General features: G+C 30.9%; 1 protein-coding gene across 1 annotated transcript; it reads right to left on the reverse strand.

Moving 5' to 3' along the window:
• Nucleotides 1–357: 357 nt before the first annotated feature.
• On the reverse strand, nt 358–20,680 carry LOC145961337 (aminopeptidase N-like). The gene is made up of 13 exons (XM_083081424.1): nt 20,594–20,680; nt 19,985–20,465; nt 18,140–18,592; nt 15,672–15,852; nt 11,975–12,122; nt 10,526–10,607; nt 9,769–10,064; nt 5,091–5,371; nt 4,069–4,259; nt 3,497–3,835; nt 3,341–3,410; nt 3,124–3,228; nt 358–501 (listed from the first exon to the last, which is right to left on the reverse strand). Exons 2-13 carry the CDS (start codon nt 20,443–20,445, stop codon nt 358–360), a joined length of 2,751 nt encoding a protein of 916 aa, XP_082937550.1. The 5' UTR covers nt 20,446–20,465; nt 20,594–20,680.
• Between the last annotated feature and the right edge of the window lie 825 nt (nt 20,681–21,505).

Below are 21,505 nucleotides of genomic sequence, written 5' to 3' on the forward strand. Positions count from 1 at the left end.
CATATAATATAACATAATTTAATTATAATTATTTATATATTATAATTATGAACATAATTTACACTTAATTTAATTATATATTTAATTATAATATAACATACTTTAATTATAATTATTTATATATTATTATTATGAATATAATTTACACTTTGCTTTACTTCATGTTAATAAGGAAATAAAAACATCAGTAAATTACAGGCTAAAATGAATCCTTGTAAATGCACGTGCATTTAATTATATATTATTAACGCACATAAGCATAAATAATAAATCGAAAAATATAAACATTATAAAAAACTATTTGTAACAAAGATATATAGATGTATTCGCGTCACAATTGTTACTTTTATTAAACGGTTATTGTTGATATTTGACAAAATTTTGAAAGTAATTCTGTTGACTTTTGATTTCGAAAAAGCGCATTTGTATCTTGCTTTCAATATTTGAAATATATTGCTGCATACATCTGAAATTTTCTTCTAATTCTGTTAATTTGCTTGTCTAAAACAGATTATAATATATATTATATTTAATTATTATTAATATCTTTATTGTTCCCCTCAGGGTTATAATCTATTACAAAAAACTCTTAAAACTACTTTTATCCTAAAACTTAACCTATACTTATTAACTACTTGAGGGATCGCGAATCTCTTCGCTCCCCCTCCCTCCTTTACACACATACACACGCCCTCGACTTCCGCTTCCTCTTGCTTTTTCCTTCAACCTCCCAACTCCGTCGTCCCTCCCTCTACCCTCTTTCTCTCTCTCTTTCCCCCCCTCTCTCTCACTCTCACTCTCACTCTCTCTCTTCCTCTTCCTCTCTTCTCCCTCCTCTATCTTTTCCTACTTCTCTTTCTTTCTCTATCTCTCTCATCCACCATTCTCCCCCCTTCCCCCCCCAATATCCACCCTGCCATTTCCTGCCAGCTTTCCCCCCCAGTCCTCCATACTCTACACCCCTCCCATACGTGTTCCCAAGTCTCCGTCTCCCCTTCACATAACCTACACATCCTTTTATCTTCCTCTTCCCAATAATTACTCTCCCCTATCTCATTCCCCAATCTAAACCTCAATACCCTCCTCCACCTGCTCTCTCCCCATCCCTTCTTTAGATATTCTGGTATTCCTTCTTCCTTTATCATCTTATACCATCTGTTATATCTTGAGTCTCTTATCCTTCCTTCCCTCTCCAACCTTTGCTCCTCTTTGTCTTTCTTAATCAATTCTCCAAACCATTCATCCCCTTCCTCTCTCTTCCTCTCTCCAATCCCCCATCCCCTGCTTTCAAAAAACCTCTTTCTCTCCTCCTCCCACTCTGATCCTACCTTTCCCTCCCTCGCCCCCTCCCTTAATTCCTCCCAACATAGTCTCGTCAACTCACTACCTTTCCCTTCCTTCAGCCTTTCCTCAAATCCCCAAGCTCTCCTTCCCGCTCTCTCTCTTAACTTTCCCCTCTTAATTTCTTCCCTTATCAAATATTCCGGTGTTCTTCTCTCTAGGCCCATTACCCACCTCATATATCTTTCCTCCAGTCTTTCTATTCCTTCCCTTTCTTTCCAACCCCATATCTCAACTCCATAGCTCAATACTGTCCATATTAGCCTGTCAAACAGCCATAGCCTTCTACTCCAATCCTTGCCAAACTTTCTCCTCCCTATTCCCCATACTTCTCCCATTACCGCCGCCGCCCTCTTAATCCTTTCCCTAATATGCGCTTCTTGTCCTCCATTCCTCTGCAACGTATACCCTAGGTACCTAAATTCCCTTACCTCCTCCATCCTTTTTCCTCTCCACCTCCACTCTCTCTTCTTCATTCTACCTCCTCCCTTCTTAAACCTCATTACCTTCGTCTTACCTACATTCAACTCTAAACCTTTCCTGTCTATATATTCCTCCAATCTACCAATCATGCTCCTCATTTCATCTTCCTCCTCCGCCAATATCACTATATCATCCGCATAAGCTAGGGTATATATCCTTTCTCCCCCACTCATCTTGATCCCTCCCTACTTCACCTTTCCCATCTCCTCCTCCAAGTCCGCAATCATTATACTAAATAACAACGGACTCAATGGACATCCCTGTCTTACTCCCCTTGCCGTCCAAAAACTCTCCCCCGTTTCCCCTCCTGTTCTTACCCTACTTTTCGTCTCTCTCAGTGCTTTATATTATATTTAATATTTAATATTATAATAAATATTACTAAATATTATATTAAATATTATCTCGTGTATGTGTATATATATATATAATATTAATACATTTAATACATATATATAATACATACAATAATAATAATAATCTTAAATATAATAGGAATAAATAATAATTATGGATTATGAAAATTACAAATTTGCTAAAATGAGAATAAAATTATTCTTCTATTGTACTATGTGTTGTATTATATTATGTGCATTGTGTTGCACTATATTTTACTTAACAACTCTTTTGTTTGCAAGGAATGCTTATAAATAATACTTTGCAAGTAACTTTCAACAAATAAAAATCAAAATTTAGAATTAGAGATTTTTAAAATAAAATTAGAAATTTAGATGAGCTGCAGCTGTCACAGAGATAATATCATTATAATATTATAATATTATAACTGTTATATCTAGCAAGTGCATTAATTGTTCTTAACTTATCCATCTTTATTAAATTTTTATTTTAGTAATCAAATGGCTCGTGTAATATTAAAGAAATGCGAATCACATTACGTAATACTTTCTCAATCATATTGAAAAACATTTAAATTTATTTAACTAAGAGCTGAACATCTAGACTAACTAAGATTTAAATTTGAAGCTTGTAAATTCTCTTTTTAAAATTTATATAAATCGATTTTCACTAAAATTTCCAAGTAAAGAAATTATATTTCTCTTTTGCTTTCGCTTGCTCCCTCACTCTTTCCCATTTTTTTATTCATTAAAAATTACATATTTACAAAATAATGTATTTTCGGAAATTAGAAATAAAAATGTTTATTTTATCAAAAAAATTAAATGACATTAATTTCTGCTTGTTACTTTGATACTGTGATATTAATATATTCTGTATGAAAACAAAAAGATCAATGATTAGTAAATGAAATATTAGTATAATGATATTCATAAAATTTACCTTTACTTTCGTATTTTTTTCTTTCACAAAAAACCATAACTTCTTACATTCATTTAATTCAACTTGCGTTACTTTAAAAAATTTATCTGTTAGCAAGTCGTTTATCTAAAACAGATCATTTTGATGATATTAAACAGCAATATTTGATGTCGTGTGGTTATTTATTTTACACACACATATATATATATATATGTACATAAGCACATGCAATTTTTACCTTTTCGAGTTGATTTGCGGAATACACATGATTAATAATAATAATAAACGTTGCATACTCGCTGACTTGTCTATAACAGTAAAACAATAAATGTATTGATACACACATAAATTGTTGAATGATAGATATATATTTACGGAGAGAAAACTGTGTTACTTAGGTTTTATATGCTCAAGATTATGTAATATGAAATTGAGTATTACAGGATTCCTTGCATGCTTCGCAATAGTAAAAAGAAAATAATTAATATAATCTTTATCGAAAAAATCTTTTAAAAACATAATCGATGTTGTACTATCATTCTTTATTAGATTTAGATAGTTTTTGATAAATTGTGAATTTTCAGGGCAAGAGAGAAATTTTAAAAGTTTAGATTTAAATTTTTCTTTTCCCAGACGATGTACTCCCCACCAAGGAGAATCTTCATTGCTAAGAGAATAGTACAATACTTTTAAACCTTGACAGTATGTCCATTCTTTCCACCATGGCAAAAGCCTACGAGATTTAACAAAAAACAAATTCTAATATAAAAGTTTTGCACATATTAATCTTATATTTTGATTAAATAATTTAACAAATTATAATTTCATAACATAACATAATAAATTTCAATTTTGATATATAATTTTGAATAATTTTTTGATAATTTTAAATAATGAAATAAACATTGCACATGTATCTACAAAACAATTAAATTAAAATAACCGAGAATATATAAGAAAAATTACGTGTTCTTTTCGGGATCTGCGAGATGTCGATTTAAATTATGTCGGGCATTTTCTATGCATATGCGACCATCAAGATTACATGCCCATTTCGCAGCCTCCATTCTTAAACTCTTTGTAAAATCGTGTTCATTAGAAACTTCATCGTATTTAAGTTTATCAAGCAAATCGTTTAGTAAGTTTAGCATTTTCCCCTAAATATATAAATATATATATATATATATATATATTTATATGTATTTATATTGTTACTTGATATAAATTTTATATTTTTCGATTCTTGCATTATATATTGCCATACCGAAAGATATCTTGCGCAAATATATTTTACATATTAATTATTTTATATATTAATAACGTTAAATTATTTTATATATTAAGAACGTTTTGTCTTGGTAAACAGCTCTAAATTTCTTTTTATAAAAATATCTATTATATGTATAGCTATACTTATATTGTATATGTATTTACACAAATTTGAATTTTACTTGCGTGCATATTCACACATGCTTAACACATGCAAACATGTCCATATCAAAATATACATACAAAAATACATATTTTGTAGACATATAGACATACATGTAGACATTATATGTATAATATAATTTAATAACTTTTTAACTGTTTGTGTGTGTACTAAACACACAGATAACTGATGTACATATACGTTTCCTACTAATTTTCTATCTAAAAATTAATGATATTTAAATCGTCATTATGAATATCATGCTTGGATTAAAAATGGTAACAATTTTCATATTTTCCTTTATTTTCCTCTCCAACTTTTTATAATTAGTACACACTCTATTCGAATGGAAATAGATACTTATCATTCATCCAAAATATATTTAAAAATCGTAATCAAATTATTTTAGCTACATGTATTTTATTGTATGTATTTTTTCTGAAAGCACTTAATAATTATTGTTATAAATAAACACAATATTAATATGTGCAATAAGTAATATGTTTTTAGTATGTTTAAGGCATCATTGACATTGTTTAATAATTTGTGTTATTACCTTGATATTAAAATATATTGGTTCCTGAAATAGAAAGATATTGGACAGATATTCCAAAGCTTTGAACATAGGATACCATGCCACGTAGTCTGTTTCTCGTGATAGATATTTTGCAATATTCCAGAATACAGTGGAATTAAGTTGGTTTGTTATCATTAAGTGGAAAGCGTCATCGATAATTTGGGCACGATTCAAAACATGTAATTTCCTATAATTTTTAGAATTTAGATAACTTGCAATTCTTCGCCAGTTCTCGATATCGTAATTGACTCGATAATATCCTGCCAAAAATAAATAAATTGTATATATATATATATATATACAGGGTGACCCATTTTAACTTAGGCAGCCAAATAACTCGAAAAATAAGCAAGATAGAGAAAAATGTTTTAGACAAAAGTTGTATGGTTTCGAGGGGGCCATAAGATGGTATCATTGGTTTGACCTTGAAGAGTCATTTGAAGGTCACGTGAAGGACACTTCAATTTTTTTAAATGGAATACCCTATATATTTTTGTACATTCTTGTAGCTTATTTCGGGAGCTTTCCAAAACACTATAATTAAGTACCTTTCCGTTAAGTACTTTTTGAGTTATGATGCTTGAAATAATTTCTTAATTTTACATAAACCGTAAAATATCTTGTAAAATATTCATTTTTCGATTATCTTACCTTAATACTTTTATGTACAAAATAATGAGAGGAATCAATTGGTGTAAAGAAAACACATAGTTGTTTTTAAGAAAAAATATGGAATTGTTAATTGCAAATTACATATTTTTTCTTCGAAACAACTATGTGTTTTCTTTACACCAATTGATTCCTCTCATTATTTTGTACATAAAACTATTAAGGTAAGGTAATCGAAAAATGAATATTTTACAAGATATTTTACGGTTTATGTAAAATTAAGAAATTATTTCAAGCCTCATAACTCAAAAAGTACTTAACGAAAATGTACTTAATTATAGTGTTTTGGAAAGCTCTCGAGATGAGCTACAAGAATGTACAAAAATATATAGGATGTTCCATTTAAAAAAATTGAAGTGACCTTCACGTGACCTTCAAATGACTCTTCAAGGTCAAACCAATGATACCATCTTATGGCCCCCTCGAAACCATACAACTTTTGTCTAAAACATTTTTCTCTATCTTGCTTATTTTTCGAGTTATTTGGCTGCCTAAGTTAAAATGGGTCACCCTGTATATACATATATATACAGGGTGATTCAAAATAACCCTATTGTCCGTGAAATGACACATTCTTGAGTCAATTCTAAGACGATTTTTCCTTTGGCAAAATTTCGTCCGACGCTTAGTTTTTGAATTATTAAAGGAAGTAATTAACTTATAATGGGTCGAATACAAGAGGCAGGCAAGGGTGGTGCGATTCACCGTCAGACGCGGGTGCTTACGCGGGGCGTCTGCTGCGATCATCTGATCGCTACATACACACACATGCGAATACATACATTCTCATTCTCTCTCTCTCTCTCTCTCTCTCTGCCTCTCTTTCTCCCACCCTCACTCTCTCTCTCTCATTTGCTTAATCACTTGAAATTATTATTACTTTTACTTAAATTATTATTTACTTTTTATTATTATACATTTTCACTTTAATTATTATTATTTTTTTATATTGTACAGTTTTATTTATTTATTTTTTTTTTTTACGAGAGAGGGGAAGATGCATTTTATGCATACTCACAGGCCTGTCCGGTGAGTTATATGGGACTCGAGTACCAAATCGAATTACCAACTCGGTACTCCTTATCCACTAAAAACCCCTCTCTTTCGCGAATTTTCTCTGACACTGTTTATTTGACATCCGGAAATCTGTTTTCACACAACACCAAAGAATAGTTATTATTACCTTGTTCGATGCATTGCTGTAATTTCTTGAGAAATGAATTTTCCGACAAATTGTACTTTCACTCAAATTGAACGTAGATATCACGTTCTAAGGGACAGAGATCCACTCTAAATAATTAATCGAAGATTCTTTTTTCTTTTATAAACTGTATTCTTTTATAAACTTTAACATAATCACATTCATTCACTCACTCGACAAGATGAGAAATTTACCAATGACTCTGTCACTAATCACTATCAATCACTGTCGAATAATCACTGTTGGCAATTAAAAACCACTCGATTAAAGAAACACACGCGCACATACGTTATTACACGACGCGACGACGCGACGATATTTATCCGGCGACAGCAAATAGTTTTTGGTTATGATAGGTTACGGTAGGTTAAGGTACTAACAGCGTTGTCGAACGTGAACATGGATTTGATTGAAGAATCTACCTTGTAACTTACCATAACCAAAAACTGTTTGCTGTCGCCGGGTAAATATCGTCGCGTCGTGTAATAACGTATGTGCGCGTGTGTTTCTTTAATCGAGTGGTTTTTAATTGGCAACAGTGATTATTCGACAGTGATTGATAGTGATTAGTGATAGAGTCATTGGTAAATTTCTCATCTTATCGAGTGAGTGAATGAATGTGATTATGTTGAAGTTTATAAAAGAATACAGTTTATAAAAGAAAATAGAACCTTCGATTAATTATTTAGAGTGGATCTCTATCCCTTAGAACGTGATATCTACGTTCAATTTGAGTGAAAGTACGATTTGTCGGAAAATTTATTTCTCAAGAAATTACAGCAATGCATCGAACAAGGTAATAATAACTATTCTTTGGTGTTGTGTGAAAACAGATTTCCGGATGTCAAATAAACAGTGTCAGAGAAAATTCGCGAAAGAGAGGGGTTTTTAGTGGGTAAGGAGTACCGAGTTGGTAATTCGACTTGGTACTCGAGTCCCACATAACTCACCGGACAGGCCTGTGAGTATGCATAAAATGCATCTTCCCCTCTCTCGTAAAAAAAAAAAAAAAAAAAAAAAACAGTACAATATAGAAAAATAATAATAATTAAAGTGAAAATGTGTAATAATAAAAAGTAAATAATAATTTAAGTAAAAGTAATAATGACTTCAAGTGATTAAGTAAATGAGAGAGAGAGTGAGGGTGGGAGAGAGAGAGGCAGAGAGAGAGAGAGAATGAGAATGTATGTATTCGCATGTGTGTGTATGTAGCGATCAGATGATCGCAGCAGGCGCCCCGCGTAAGCACCCGCGTCTGACAGTGAATCGCGCTACCCTTGCCTGCCTCTTGTATTCGACCAATTATAAGTTAATTACTTCCTTTAATAATTCAAAAACTAAGCGTCGGACGAAATTTTGCCAAAGGAAAAATCGTCTTAGAATTGACTCAAGAATGTGTCATTTCACGGACAATAGGGTTATTTTGAATCACCCTGTATATATATATATATATACAGGGTGACCCATTTTAACTTAGGCAGCCAAATAACTCGAAAAATAAGCAAGATAGAGAAAAATGTTTTAGACAAAAGTTGTATGGTTTCGAGGGGGCCATAAGATGGTATCATTGGTTTGACCTTGAAGAGTCATTTGAAGGTCACGTGAAGGTCACTTCAATTTTTTTAAATGGAATACCCTATATATTTTTGTATATTCTTGTAGCTTATTTCGAGAGCTTTCCAAAACACTATAATTAAGTACCTTTCCGTTAAGTACTTTTTGAGTTATGATGCTTGAAATAATTTCTTAATTTTACATAAACCGTAAAATATCTTGTAAAATATTCATTTTTCGATTATCTTACCTTAATACTTTTATGTACAAAATAATGAGAGGAATCAATTGGTGTAAAGAAAACACATAGTTGTTTTTAAGAAAAAATATGGAATTGTTAATTGCAAATTACATATTTTTTCTTCGAAACAACTATGTGTTTTCTTTACACCAATTGATTCCTCTCATTATTTTGTACATAAAACTATTAAGGTAAGGTAATCGAAAAATGAATATTTTACAAGATATTTTACGGTTTATGTAAAATTAAGAAATTATTTCAAGCCTCATAACTCAAAAAGTACTTAGCGAAAATTTACTTAATTATAGTGTTTTGGAAAGCTCTCGAGATGAGCTACAAGAATGTACAAAAATATATAGGATGTTCCATTTAAAAAAATTGAAGTGACCTTCACGTGACCTTCAAATGACTCTTCAAGGTCAAACCAATGATACCATCTTATGGCCCCCTCGAAACCATACAACTTTTGTCTAAAACATTTTTCTCTATCTTGCTTATTTTTCGAGTTATTTGGCTGCCTAAGTTAAAATGGGTCACCCTGTATATATATATATATATATATATATATATATATATATATATATATATAAAAGTATAAACAGATACTTGTACTGATAAACCCTTTGAAAGAATTATATATATATATATATATATATATATATATAATTCTTTCAAAGAGTTTATCAGTACAAGTATGTGTTTATACTTTTGTACTTATACTTTTGTACATTAACAGAGATCAAAAATTTATCATAAAGTGAACATAAATGGAAATGCAAATTTTATATTATAATAGATATAAAATCATTTTGCATGAAAATTGAACATTTCTAATAATTGTACGTATGTATGTATGTATATATAATGTATAATAAATGTAATGTATATAATACATAATATAATGAATAATATTTTTAATAATTTAAATCTTTCTCTCTAATGTGTATGTATGATAAACGCTATAAAATGTAATAAATTTATTGCAAACTTACCAGTTTGTTGTAGATTATATACTATAAAGTCACCCAACTCCGTAGTATACGACCTAAGTATGTAATCATCCACCATGTTATTTAAATTTTGATATTGTATCGTTGCTTTTATCTGTCCGATAGGATAAATATAGTGCGATGGGATATTATAATCTCGTTCTATTTTCACTACAGGACAATATTTTCGTTTGGTTGAAAACTTAATTAGCTGCGTTATAATAAATAAATTGTCTGTAGACAATGGAATGGGCGAAAGGTTCTTCATAACTTCACCAAAATAGTTAAAAGTTGGCTTGCTAAAGTTATAAAATTTATTCAAAATTTATTGATGTGTTAACGAAAGGTATTATAAGCAAATATATATATGTGTGTGTGTGTGTGTGTGTGTGTGTGTGTGTGTGTGTGTATAATTATCACAATATAAAGTTGGTAATTATATTTTATGATTAATTTAATTAAATATATAATTAATTAGATAATTAATCATATGATTTATAATTTTTATATAAATATTTGATGCTACAGTTTAAATTATAATTTAAAAGGAATGGCCAAACTTGATTACTTTTAAAAGATAAGTGTATATATAAATTGAAAATATATCTTGAATATTTAATGACATTGAAGGTAAAAAATATTGGAAATGGTAATAATAAAGATAATAAAATATGAAAGAAACGGTGTAAATTTAAATAAAATTAAAATTAATTTAATTTAAATAAAAATAGTAATTATAGCAGTATAGTGTATTACTTACTTGTCCTTTACATATGTACGGATACTCTGCCAAAATATCTCTTCAGTAATCATGTGTTGTAATATACGCAATACACTGGATACTATAATTATATAATTTATATCAGAATATGAATAAGATAATAGTTATAGTAAATAATTAATAATTATGGTAAAAGTGCATAATATGATATTAAAAGCATTATGTATGAGGTTAGTTTACATTGTACTAATTTACAATAAGATACTCTTTGTACTATAATATTTAAAGGAATACGTTTGCATTATGTTGTACGTTCTGGAAGTAGAACTCTCCCGTAAGGAATGAGGGGGAGGGAGACGGAACTCATTGCGTCCACGCAGTGTACTTTGTAAGACAAATCGAAGTTCATTCTACATCTAATCTTGATCCTCGCTGAGAGTTTCGTCTACGCAGGGTGTCTCTTTTTACAGTGCTGTATCTCGTAAACCAATGATTTTAGAGAAAAATGTTTTAGACAAAAGTTGATTGACTCGAAGGAGAACATAAGATGCCATTGGTTCGACCTTGGATAATTGTTTGAAGGTCACATGTAGGTTACCTTCAATTTTTTAAACGGAAATGCCCATTTTTTATTGCTTTATCTTATAGCTTATCTCGAGAGCTTTTCAAAACGCTATAGTAAAGTATTTTTTCGTTGAGTGATTTTCGAGTTGAGGCTTAAAATAATTTCTTAATTTTATAATCTATAAAATATCTAGTAAAATATTAATTTTTCGATTATCTTACCTTAATACTTTTATGTACTAAATAATGAGACGAATCAATTGGTGTAAAGAAAAAACATAGTTGTTTTTAAGAAAAAATATGTAATTGTTAATTGCAAATTACATATTTTTCTTAGAAACAACTATGTTTTTTCTTTACACCAATTAATTCGTCTCATTATTTAGTACATTAAAGTTTTAAGGTAAGATAATCGAAAAATGAATATTTTACTAGATTTACTATTTTATAGCTTATGTAAAATTAAGACATAACTTGAAAAATACTCAATGAAAAAATACTTTATTATAGCGTTTTGAAAAGCTCTCGAGGTAATCTACAAGAATATGTAATAAAGAAATAGAGATTCATTTAAAAAAGAATTAATGACCTTGACCTTACTTTGACAAGATCAAGTCCATATTTTCATCATGTGTACCCCTTTAAGCTATGCAATTTTTGTTCGAAAAATTTTTCAATAAAATCATCGGTTCGCGAGATAATCGACTGTATCATTTAAAAAGAAACATCCTGTATATGTAATATATATAATTTTTATATATAATTTTATACACTACAGCTCCATTATGTATGTATATATGTGTGCATGTGTATAATGAAGAGATTATATATAAAATTAAAGTTTTTATCAGTTATTCTGTTTGTTTTTTAAGCATTTATATTCAAAAATTTACGCATAATCAATTTTTAATTATATTATCATACCTTTAATGTAACGAAAATTTTCAACAGAACTGTTGATTGTGCTGAATTGTGTGTAATAAAGTGATGTTTTATATTCAGTATCGATGTGAAGAGATTCGTGTTGAATTTGTACCACAAACAAGTTCATCATCCGGGTACTTGGGAGAGCCTATAAAAAATGGTTTAAATGTATTTATTTAATTAATATTATATTTAATACACAATAGCAATATGCATTAGGGCTGCTACTTTCTACGTGTATGTAAAAAAAATTGGTTATACTCTTATAATTAATTATACTCTTAAAATATAGAATAAATAATTTCAAAATATAATATATTAATAACAAAAATGATTACTCGGAGGAGATCGATGAGGGGGGTTATAGTGGACGGAGTAGTCAGTGAGAAGTGACAGGGTCACAGTGAGTAATGGAAAGGAAGACAGAGGGTGGAGAGCTGGTGGAGGAGGTGAGAGAATTAAGGAAAGTAATGGTGGAAATGGTGCTGATATTAAGGAGGATGGTGAGGGGGATGGAGAGAAGAGAGGAAGCCGGTCGTGAGCACGTGGGAGAGGAGGTTAGAAAGGAGAGAGAAGGTGTGAGAGAGGAGAGAGGAGAGGAAGGAGAAAGGAGAGAGAAGGAAGAGAGAAGAGGAAGAGAGGAGGTTAGGAAGGCAGAGGAGTCAAGGACAGGGAAAGGGAAGATGACAGAGGGGAGAAGGGAGACAAGAGAGAAGAGAGGGGAAGGAAGCGGAGTGGAAGAAGAAAGAAGAGAGAAGGATGCGAAGGTGGAGGAGCCGAGGATGGAGAAAGGAAAGACATCAGAGGGGAGGAAGGAGGCAGGAGAGAAGAAAGGAGACGGAGGGAGGGTGGAAGACAAGGAGAAGAGGAACAAGTGGAATGAGGGGGGGAAGGAAGGAAGAGGAACAGAAAAGAAGGAAGAAAAGGAGAAGGCACAGGAGAGAAGGGGGAAAGGAAAGAAACGGGAGGAGGGGAAGAGGATGAAAGAGGCAGGAGAGAGGGAGGGGGAGAGGGGGATAGAGAAGGAAAGGGAAAGTGGAAGAGAGGAGAGTTCAGAGGACAGAGAGAGAGAAGAAGATTGGTGGAAGATGGTGGAAGAGGAACAGGAGGAGAGAAGGAAGAGGAAGAAGGCGGAGGAGGGAAGAGGAGGGGAGAAAGAAGAGGCTCTAGGGGGGGAGGGCAAGAGGACTGCCGGAGAGGATGCATGGAGGAAATTTGAAGAAAAGAGGGAAAGAGTGAGGAGGGAAAGAGAGAGGAAGGAGTTAGAGAGAAAGGAAAGGGAGAGAGAGGTGGAGGCGGAGAAGAGGAGGGAAACAAGGAGGAACATAGTGTGGAGAGGTGTAGAGGGGGACAGCACGGAGGAAAGGAAGAGGGTGATAGAGGGGATACTGAAGGAGGAATTGCGGAGAAAGGTAGAGATTAGGGAGGTTAGGGAAAGGAGAGGGAGCGCGGGGATAGTTTTGATAGCGTGCATGGGGAGGGTGAGGGATAAGAAGGATCTGTTAGAAAGAGGATGGGAAATAAGGAGGAATTGGGGGGTAGGGGTAGATGAGGATTTGTCAATGGAGGAAAGGAGGGTAAGGTGGAAACTGGTGGAAAGGGCGAGGACGGAGAGGGCAAGGGGGAGGATAGTGGTTACGACTAATAGAAGGATCTGGATAGACGGAAAGGCTTGGGGGTGGGATTTGTTGGGAGAGGAGTAATATGAGGAGACAGAGGAGACAGAGGAGGAGAGTGATGGTTAGAGGGAAGGGGCGAGAGAGAAAAAGGCAAGAAATGGAGAGGGGGAAAGGAAGAGGAGGAAGGGGGTAAGAGTAGGGTCAAAAGGAGAGAATAGGGAGAGAGGGAAAAGAAAAAGGTAGGGAAAGGAGGAGAGAGGGCGGAAGGGAATGGAAGGAAGGGGAGGATAGGGGGGGGAGTCGATAACTGCTAGGTTTATAAGAACGATTATAAGAAATTTTGTCCTTTTGATTATCTGATTTTGCAGTTAGTCCCGAGGCAGGAGAGATAAAGGAAAGGAAAAGATGAAGAAGGAGAGGAACGGACGTGAGGAAAGAAGAGGGGCAGGGCGAAGGAAGCATAAGCAGGGGAAGGAGAGAAGAGAGACTGATGGATGGACAGAGAAAAGGCAAGGAAGGAAGCATGGGTGGAAGTAGAAGGGAGGCAGGAGGGAGGAAAAGGGGGAAGGGGAGGGAGAGTATGGAGGGGGAGGGTGCGTTGGGTGGGAGGGGGATGGTAGATTGTAATGGTCGCACAAGGGCCAGGCCGGGGGGGTTTAAAGTATACGGTTGTAAGGGGTCGGGTACGCTCCCCGAAAAGCGCCATGGTGTAAGGGTTTGGGTACGTTCCCGGAAAAACGCCCTTTGAACCCTTAGGGGAAATAAAGTATCTATTACATACATACATACAACAAAAATGATTACTCGACATATAACTTTAAAACTAAATATTTCTAGAATTATTAAAATATATTATATAGCAAAATTATTTTATTACACAATTTCTATATGTGTACATATATTATGTGGAATCTGAATGATAATTTTTCTTTTCTTTTATATAATAATTTAAAGTCGGACAAATGTAACATAGTGAATTTGACACACACACAAAATAAAAGAAACATAAAAATGTAAAAATATTTTACATTGTATTATCCATGTATGTTGCAGATTTACTTGAAAATTAGCATTTTTAAGAAACTCACTTTTCTTTGTAAATATAGAATCTTCGTCTAATATTCTGATTTATAAAAAAAATTATACGCTATAATGGTAAATATTTACCTTTACACTGCCAGCCCCAAATGACTTGACCTTGACATATATTGTCAAGGTCACTGCACTGAGTAACATACAAAAGGTTTTAGGCGTCGCTCGTTGTTTATTAAAAAGTTATAAACAAAAGAAGCTTTATAAGGTTCACAGAATTTTTGGACACCATGTACAATAATAGACCTTTCGTATTAAAATTTATAAAGGAATAAACATATTGAAGAACATTTCAATTTCTTTGACCTTTGCATATATATCGATTATAATTGAGGATGACATTGTAAAAGAAACAATTTAAATTTATATAGAAATTAATACAATTTAATACAATTAAAAAATATTACAAATGTATGTGTACACACACACACATACGAGGAGGGGGTGCAAGGGGGGCCTTCGGCCCACCCTACCGCAACCACCCCGCCGGTAGGGGACGCATTGCGAAGAGTTCAATCACAATGGATATATGCTGTAAATTGTAAAGCGAGGTCCACCTTGCCTACCGGCGGGGTGGTTGCAAGTGAAAGGGCCGAAGGCCCCCCCCTTGCACCCCCAGCGTGTGTGTGTGTGTATACATACATTTGTGATATTTTTCAATTGTATTAAATTGTATTAAATTCATACACTTCTCTTTGCATAGAAAGTTACAAATCTATGTGAAATTATGTAACAATTGACTTTTCTTTCGATAAATGTATTAATGAATTTATAAACTTCTTTTGTTTATAACTTTTTAATAAACAACGAGCAACGCCTAAAACCTTTTGGATGTTATTCAGGGCAGTGACCTTGACAATATATGTCAAGATCGAATAATTTGGGGGTGGCTGTGTAAAGGTAAATATTTACCATATATATATATATATATATATCATATTATTTGCTAGTGAGCAAGTTCTGCGCTAAAGAATGCTTAAAATAACCTGATTGGTGACATATAATCCAAGAAATGCGACAATAGCCTCATTTAACAAAGAGGATAACGGCCAAAGTGGATTTTCATAATAAAGACATTCCTGTACTACTTTATGGGCTATGAAGTTAGCAACTTTGATTTTAGTCGCAACAGAATCGACATTCTCAATGTAGGTAACATCTGCTTCTCTGAAAATTTAAGAAAATGTTTTATAGAAAGCTTATTACTGTTGAAGATATTTTGTGCTTGCAAATTTAATATAATTAAATAATTCTATAAATTAACATATTAATTATATATTAATGTTTTATAATGTCTGCGCGTATGAATGACTCATCGCAAAATAATGCGATACATACTTAACATATATGTAATGCTTCCAATATATATATATATATATATATATATATATATATATATATATATATATATACAGGGTGAGCCATTTTAATTAACGCACGCAATTATTTCGGAAACAAAGCATTTTAGAGAAAAATGTTTCAGACAAAAGTTTTATGGTTTCGAGGGGGCCATAAGATGGTATCATTGGTTTGACCTTGAAGAGTTATTTGAAAGTCACATGAAGGTCACCTTCAATTTCTTAAATGGAACCTACTATTTGTCATTGCATATTCTTGTAGCTTATCTCGAGAGCTTTCCAAAACACTATAATTAAGTACCTTTTCGTTAAGTACTTTTTGAGTTATGAGGCTTGAAATAGTTTCTTAATTTTACATAAACCGTAAAATATCTTGTAAAATATTCATTTTTCGATTATCTTACTTTAATACTTTTACGTACAAAATAATGAGAGGAATCAACTGGTGTAAAGAAAACACATAGTTGTTTTGAAGAAAAAATATATAATTTGCAATTAACAATTCCATATTTTTTCTTAAAAACAACTATGTGTTTTCTTTACACCAATTGATTCCTCTCATTATTTTGTACATAAAAGTATTAAGATAAGATAATCGAAAAATGAATATTTTACAAGATATTTTACGGTTTATGTAAAATTAAGAAATTATTTCAAGCCTCATAACTCAAAAAGTACTTAACGGAAAGGTACTTAATTATAGTGTTTTGGAAAGCTCTCGAGATGAGCTACAAGAATGTACAAAAATATATAGAATGTTCCATTTAAAAAAATTGAAGTGACCTTCACGTGACCTTCAAATGACTCTTCAAAGTCAAACCAATGATACCATCTTATGGCCCCCTCGAAACCATACAACTTTTGTCTAAAACATTTTTCTCTATCTTGCTTATTTTTCGAGTTATTTGGCTGCCTAAGTTAAAATGGGTCACCCTGTATATACAGGGTGACCCATTTTAACTTAGGCAGCCAAATAACTCGAAAAATAAGCAAGATAGAGAAAAATGTTTTAGACAAAAGTTGTATGGTTTCGAGGGGGCCATAAGATGGTATCATTGGTTTGACCTTGAAGAGTCATTTGAAGGTCACGTGAAGGTCACTTCAATTTTTTTAAATGGAATACCCTATATATTTTTGTACATTCTTGTAGCTTATTTCGAGAGCTTTCCAAAACACTATAATTAAGTACCTTTCCGTTAAGTACTTTTTGAGTTATGATGCTTGAAATAATTTCTTAATTTTACATAAACCGTAAAATATCTTGTAAAATATTCATTTTTCGATTATCTTACCTTAATACTTTTATGTACAAAATAATGAGAGGAATCAATTGGTGTAAAGAAAACACATAGTTGTTTTTAAGAAAAAATATGGAATTGTTAATTGCAAATTACATATTTTTTCTTCGAAACAACTATGTGTTTTCTTTACACCAATTGATTCCTCTCATTATTTTGTACATAAAAGTATTAAGGTAAGATAATCGAAAAATGAATATTTTACAAGATATTTTACGGTTTATGTAAAATTAAGAAATTATTTCAAGCCTCATAACTCAAAAAGTACTTAACGAAAAGGTACTTAATTATAGTGTTTTGGAAAGCTCTCGAGATAAGCTACAAGAATATGTAATGACAAATAGTAGGTTCCATTTAAGAAATTGAAGGTGACCTTCATGTGACCTTCAAATAACTCTTCAAGGTCAAACCAATGATACCATCTTATGGCCCCCTCGAAAGCATAAAACTTTTGTCTGAAACATTTTTCTCTAAAATGCTTTGTTTCCGAAATAATTGCGTGCGTTAATTAAAATGGCTCACCCTGTATATATATATATATATATAAAGTTTTTTAAATTTTGATCGATAAGGAATATGAAAACTTGAATATAATACGTTATTTAATTTTATGTTTTTAATTTTTAATTTATAATTTATAATTTTGTGATTATAAAATATATACATATTTTCAAATAATATTTGAAAATATGTATATATTTTGAAATAGACAAAAGATATGTAGATAATTTTAGGTACCATCAATTATTATCCTTTTTTCATTCGAAATATATTAATGTTTTTTAATTATATAATTACCTATAAATAACAACGCCCAGATTTATGATGCTCTCGTTTTCCGGAAAATCCGGAATTGCAACATGATTTATTTGCCAAGTTTTATTCAGGCGTTTCCATTTATTAAACAAGTATAGAGTTATATTTTGAATAATTTCGTGTGCAAATGCGCAGTGCATTCCACACCACATATCAATCTTGACCTTACTTTTACTTGGACCAGACATGAAAGATATATTAGTCCGGTTAGACAGAAATACAAAATAATTAGGCCTTACAAACGTAGTATGAAAATGTGTCACCGTCATGTTTTCATCATTCATTTCCATTTTTTGTATCGGCATATTTGATAAAACTCTATAATTTTGATAATGTTTTATAATAATATTATAGGCAGGCGAAGAAGATACAGCAAATTCGGGCAAACGTGGAATCATGTGTTGAATCTCAATAGTATCAACATACGCTGCCAACCTATCACATTTAGAAATATGAAATAACGATAATAAATTTTCGACATTTATATAGAAATATTAAAAATTGAATAAAAAGATATACGGACGCAATTTATATATAAGAATAATATCTATAGAAAATTATGGCATAGAGTTCTTCTTACTCTTTTGTTCTATATCTTGTATAACATTATGTAATCTAACATGATTTATATCTTAACACTGATTTTGATAGTATTTTGATATTAGTAAAACGTAATGGTCATGTAATGTTTACTTTAGAATATACTAGTATAAAATGAATAGTTAGTATTTAATAGTTAATATTTTAGTATCAAAATTATAAATTTCAATAAAATTAAAATAAAGAAAAATTTCATATTACACAATATTAGACTAATGACTTCTTTTAATTGTTTTTAATTAATGTATTGTGATTATTGACATTGATATATTACCTAACTATTCCATACATAATTTTATATATGTTAAAAAAATTGCATATTTTAGTGATAATTTGTTAAATGAATCACATATATATGTTTTTAGTTATTCGCATATTATAGCGAAAATAGTTTCTAAATGGTTTCTAATACTATGTGTGCGTGTATGTGAATGTTTAAATATAAGAAACAGCATAAATATAGCTTATATATATATTTAATTTTATATATTTATATTTAATTGTATATATAAAGTGTTTATGAAAAGTGAGTGATTGTTCATGATCTAATCAAATTTTGTTAGTGACTTCTAAAATATATGAACATAAAAATTCATATAAACTTCATACAAATAATTCATACAAAATTCATACAAAAATTCATACATGTGTCTGGAAATGTTTTCTTTCCGAATTATTATAACTTTTAAAACAATTTTTTAGATCTGTGTCATCAACTTTATTATAGATTAATTTTATGTTATAAATGCTTCTGTAATAGGTTTCATTAAATATTAATAATTTCCTAAAGTTTGTTATTAGTAAACAGTGTAAAAGTGAAATATTTGCCAAAATTTTAAATTTCAAATAAGCAAGTTCTATAAAAACGTAAACATAAATCTTTCAGAATTGTATTATTTAGATTTTGAAAACAATTCAAAACACTACCGGAATATTTAAATTCGTCTGACAGTTGATGATAAAATGTTGTATAAGACGTGCATTACTGCTGATTTAATTAAATTGATTTTTATTTGCAATTTACATTCATTTTAATAATAATAATAAATTGCAAAATTTGTTACTAAGATCCTAAGAAACATATAATTAGGAATGAAAACTTTTCAGATAGGCACATTTCTATATAAATGTCTTTTCTTAGAAAATACTTTTTAATAAATAGAATGCTGTACCAGGATTGTGTCACCCTGTAATTACTATATATTTAATATTTTAATAGTTACTTACCATTGTCGTTCATTTCTTTTATAAAACTTTTTTAGATCTATATCACCCATTATAATATAATTTAATTTTATGATGTAATACTTCGGCAATAGATTATTCCGGAATATGTATTCGGTAATGTTCTTCTCATTATCATACAAACAATCTACCGGTTCATAAGGGATTATTTTTCCGCGAAAATATTGTGGATCATTAATCATCGTTATATTCATAACACGTTTTACGTCTAAATACAATTGTATTCTTCGAACTGATTTTAATATCTCAATACTCATATTACAATTGCCGACAAAAGTATCTTCCTCAATATATGATGTAAGAATGATATCATATTGTTTCGGTATTATATAGAATGATTGCATGTATGTGTCTGTTTCATTTAGTTTGCTTATCTGGTAATCAATTGAAAAGACCGATACGATGATTGTTAAACTGCTACATAATAATAGTTTTGCAAACATGATACTACTTTCTCAGATATCTATAAAGATATAATTTTGTTAGAAAGTACAAACTGACATATTAAACAAAAACATTGCCTCATGATTTAATGGAAAAGAAAGAATTAAGACAAATACATAGAAATAAATTTAATTTTTAACAACTTACTTTGTATATTGAGATATATCACAAAATGTATGCAAATGTATGTCCTCTTATAAGAATTAGTTGCAATAAATCAATGCTTTATTCATTATCATCAGTGTAATATAAAAAATATATATGCACAGAGTTATGACTTCTTAATATCTCGAGAAACTTCCAAAGACTAACAACATTTGGAGTATGCGATATTGTAATAAATATGTGTGTCATGTAAACACACAACTTCTGAGGTCGTTAGCAGCCGTTTTGATCGAGAAATGGTATGTAAGAGCAAAGCACGGTGTCCACGGTTTTTCCCACTCCAAATGCGTGCTAGCGGTCGAACGCCGTAAGAAAGCAGGTCCGTCTATTTCGCGCTGTTTAAACCAAAAGAGGCCACCGTCGCGTAGAATACAAAAATATCTATAAATATATATATTTGAATTTTTCTATACTATTTAAAAGTAGTATATTCCTTTACCAAAAATTTAAGAATTTTTATAATTTACAATATACATTCAAATGAAATTTTATAAACTATATTATTACGAGATTGTATCGGTAAATTGTCTTTGAACAAGTTAATGAAAAAACGTAACTTATTCTCACTAGAATATAATATTACAGTATCATATATATATATATATATAAGAGAATATAATGAATAACTATTATTTTTTAGGTTTTTGTTCACTCTTTCAAATTTATTTGGTGGATGTATGAATAAAACAACAGGAAATCCCTCAAATCGATCAAATCAATAATCATGTCTTTCTTATAACGAAGCAGATTTTTAAATTAAAATTGAGAGAGGTTTTTTTATTCACAATATGGAATAAAAATATTATAGAGATAGCGTGCTCCAAGAATTATGCCATATAATTTATTATTAAATTAAAAACATTAATAGTACATTAATAAAACATATTCGTAAAG

Source organism: Camponotus vicinus, unplaced genomic scaffold (assembly GCF_025532165.1).
Source record: "Camponotus vicinus isolate PSW18456_S1 unplaced genomic scaffold, iyCamVici1.0 SCAF_11, whole genome shotgun sequence".
Lineage (NCBI taxonomy): Eukaryota > Metazoa > Arthropoda > Insecta > Hymenoptera > Formicidae > Camponotus > Camponotus vicinus.